At 45.1% G+C, this 1768-nt stretch overlaps 1 protein-coding gene across 1 annotated transcript in view; it reads left to right on the top strand.

The window, feature by feature from the left end:
* LOC106474219 overlaps positions 1 to 1768 on the top strand; it is a 47772-nt gene that overhangs the window by 22821 nt on the left and 23183 nt on the right. Inside the window, exon 15 of the mRNA XM_022402570.1 lies at positions 7 to 1400. Within this exon, the coding sequence (XP_022258278.1) occupies positions 7 to 1400 (1394 nt within the window). The remainder of the gene's footprint in view (positions 1 to 6; positions 1401 to 1768) is intronic.

Raw genomic sequence — 1768 nt, forward strand, 5'->3', positions numbered from 1 at the left:
GTCAAGAACTACAAAAGTCGAGCTGGGAGGGGATGAACCCGCCCCCAGTTTCGCGTCCTCCGCCACCAAGAATGCCGTGGGGTTCCACCTCCCACCCCCGCCTCCTCCTCCTCCACCCCCACCACCCCCACCTCTGCCTCAAGATGGACAAGAGAAGTACACAGATATTTACAGCAGGGCTAAGACAGTTCGGATAGGACGCTGGCGCTGGCCACCACCGCGAGGAGAAAATGATGCAGAGACTAGTTATTTCCAGTTTAAAATGAAGAAACAGCAAGAAAAATTGGATCGACAAGACCAAGATGAACAAACTCGCGATGAAGCAGAGGAGTTCGTGGAGTTTCCCGAAATTCCAGACATGACCCAGGTTGAGCCACTAAATAACCAGATTCATAAGGCAGAATCTGTAGAGAGCTTTGATGAGAGGATTGTTGAGACTAAGAAAGCTACACCTAACAGACGGCACAAGTCTTCAGAGGATAAAAGTGACAAAACCTTTGAAGGTGACGAGAAATCCATGCCAGGTAGCATAGGAAAACTTCGTATTAGCTCCGAGATGAAAGCCAAATTAGAACAGTTAACAATGGACCAGAGCGTGCGGTCATCACACAAGGATTCCAGAAGTAGGGCATCATCTGTGTCCAGAAGTAGAGAGAACTTAGCCGACACGGGAATCAAGAAATTGACAGAGAGTAGGAGGACCCTTCTGGAGCGGCAGTTGGTTGGTGATTTTGGACGAGATGAAATTGACACTGCCCCCAGAAGTCGCTCAGATCGCAGAGTTGGATCAGAAGACGGGTTCATTTCCGTGGAGACAGCAGTCACAGAAGGATTTGATGACTTCGAGGATGATATTACAGAGACTCACGAAAGTAGCCAGTTCTTGGTAGAAAACCTAGTTAAAGATCAAGTGGAGAGAATGGAGAAAAGCCGACGAGACATTCGTGAACAGCAGGAAGAACTTGGCTATCCAATGGCCCATCCCATGCTTGGATATCCTCCAGGAGACTACCGACAACGTGAGAGCCAGATATACCCACCAAGTTCTATGACTGAGAAAGCATTTGATCAGTCCAGCCAGGCTTCTCGCAGTTACATCTATGAGGAGAGTCTGGCTTCATCTAGAAGCATGCAGAACACCCATGCTGTCCCACAAACTGTGTACCAACGTGGAGTAGAAACAAGAATGCTGTTCCCTTCTATTCCCAAAGATCAGCAACGTTTACCACCACCGATTGGGCCCACACCAGGACCCGTTCCGCCCACTCCGCCCTCTATCGATGCTTCCAGTAGCTACTATACACCAAGCACACCCGTGGTCCCGAGGCATCGAGTTCCTCCTGCACCGATATCGCCACCAGTCTTCCTACAGGACAAAGCTTCGTCTGAGAGGATAGAATGTAAGTTTCATATTGGAAGTAGAATTTAGTGGAGGTTTTTCATATAAGCAAATTTAAAATATTTAAGTTGGTACTAAACTATTTGAAAATTGTGTATAGTTTTATGAAGGTATAAAATAATAATGATTTTAACACTTCATTGGGATTTTTTCCGTAAATTCTCAAGTACACGCACCGATAAGGTAGTGACATAGGCTATAAGACGACTTCCCACCCCACAATAATGGTACTAGAGATACTAATGTTTTTCATTTGAAAATATTTACCTTTCTAATTTGGATATCCATTTTTAGCTTGTTATTGTATTACTTGTTTCTTCTATGTGGAATTCACTATGGTCTATATTTACTTACTACTGTTGTTGGATT

This window comes from Limulus polyphemus, unplaced genomic scaffold, assembly GCF_000517525.1.
Source record: "Limulus polyphemus unplaced genomic scaffold, Limulus_polyphemus-2.1.2 Scaffold6961, whole genome shotgun sequence".
Taxonomy (NCBI): domain Eukaryota; kingdom Metazoa; phylum Arthropoda; class Merostomata; order Xiphosura; family Limulidae; genus Limulus; species Limulus polyphemus.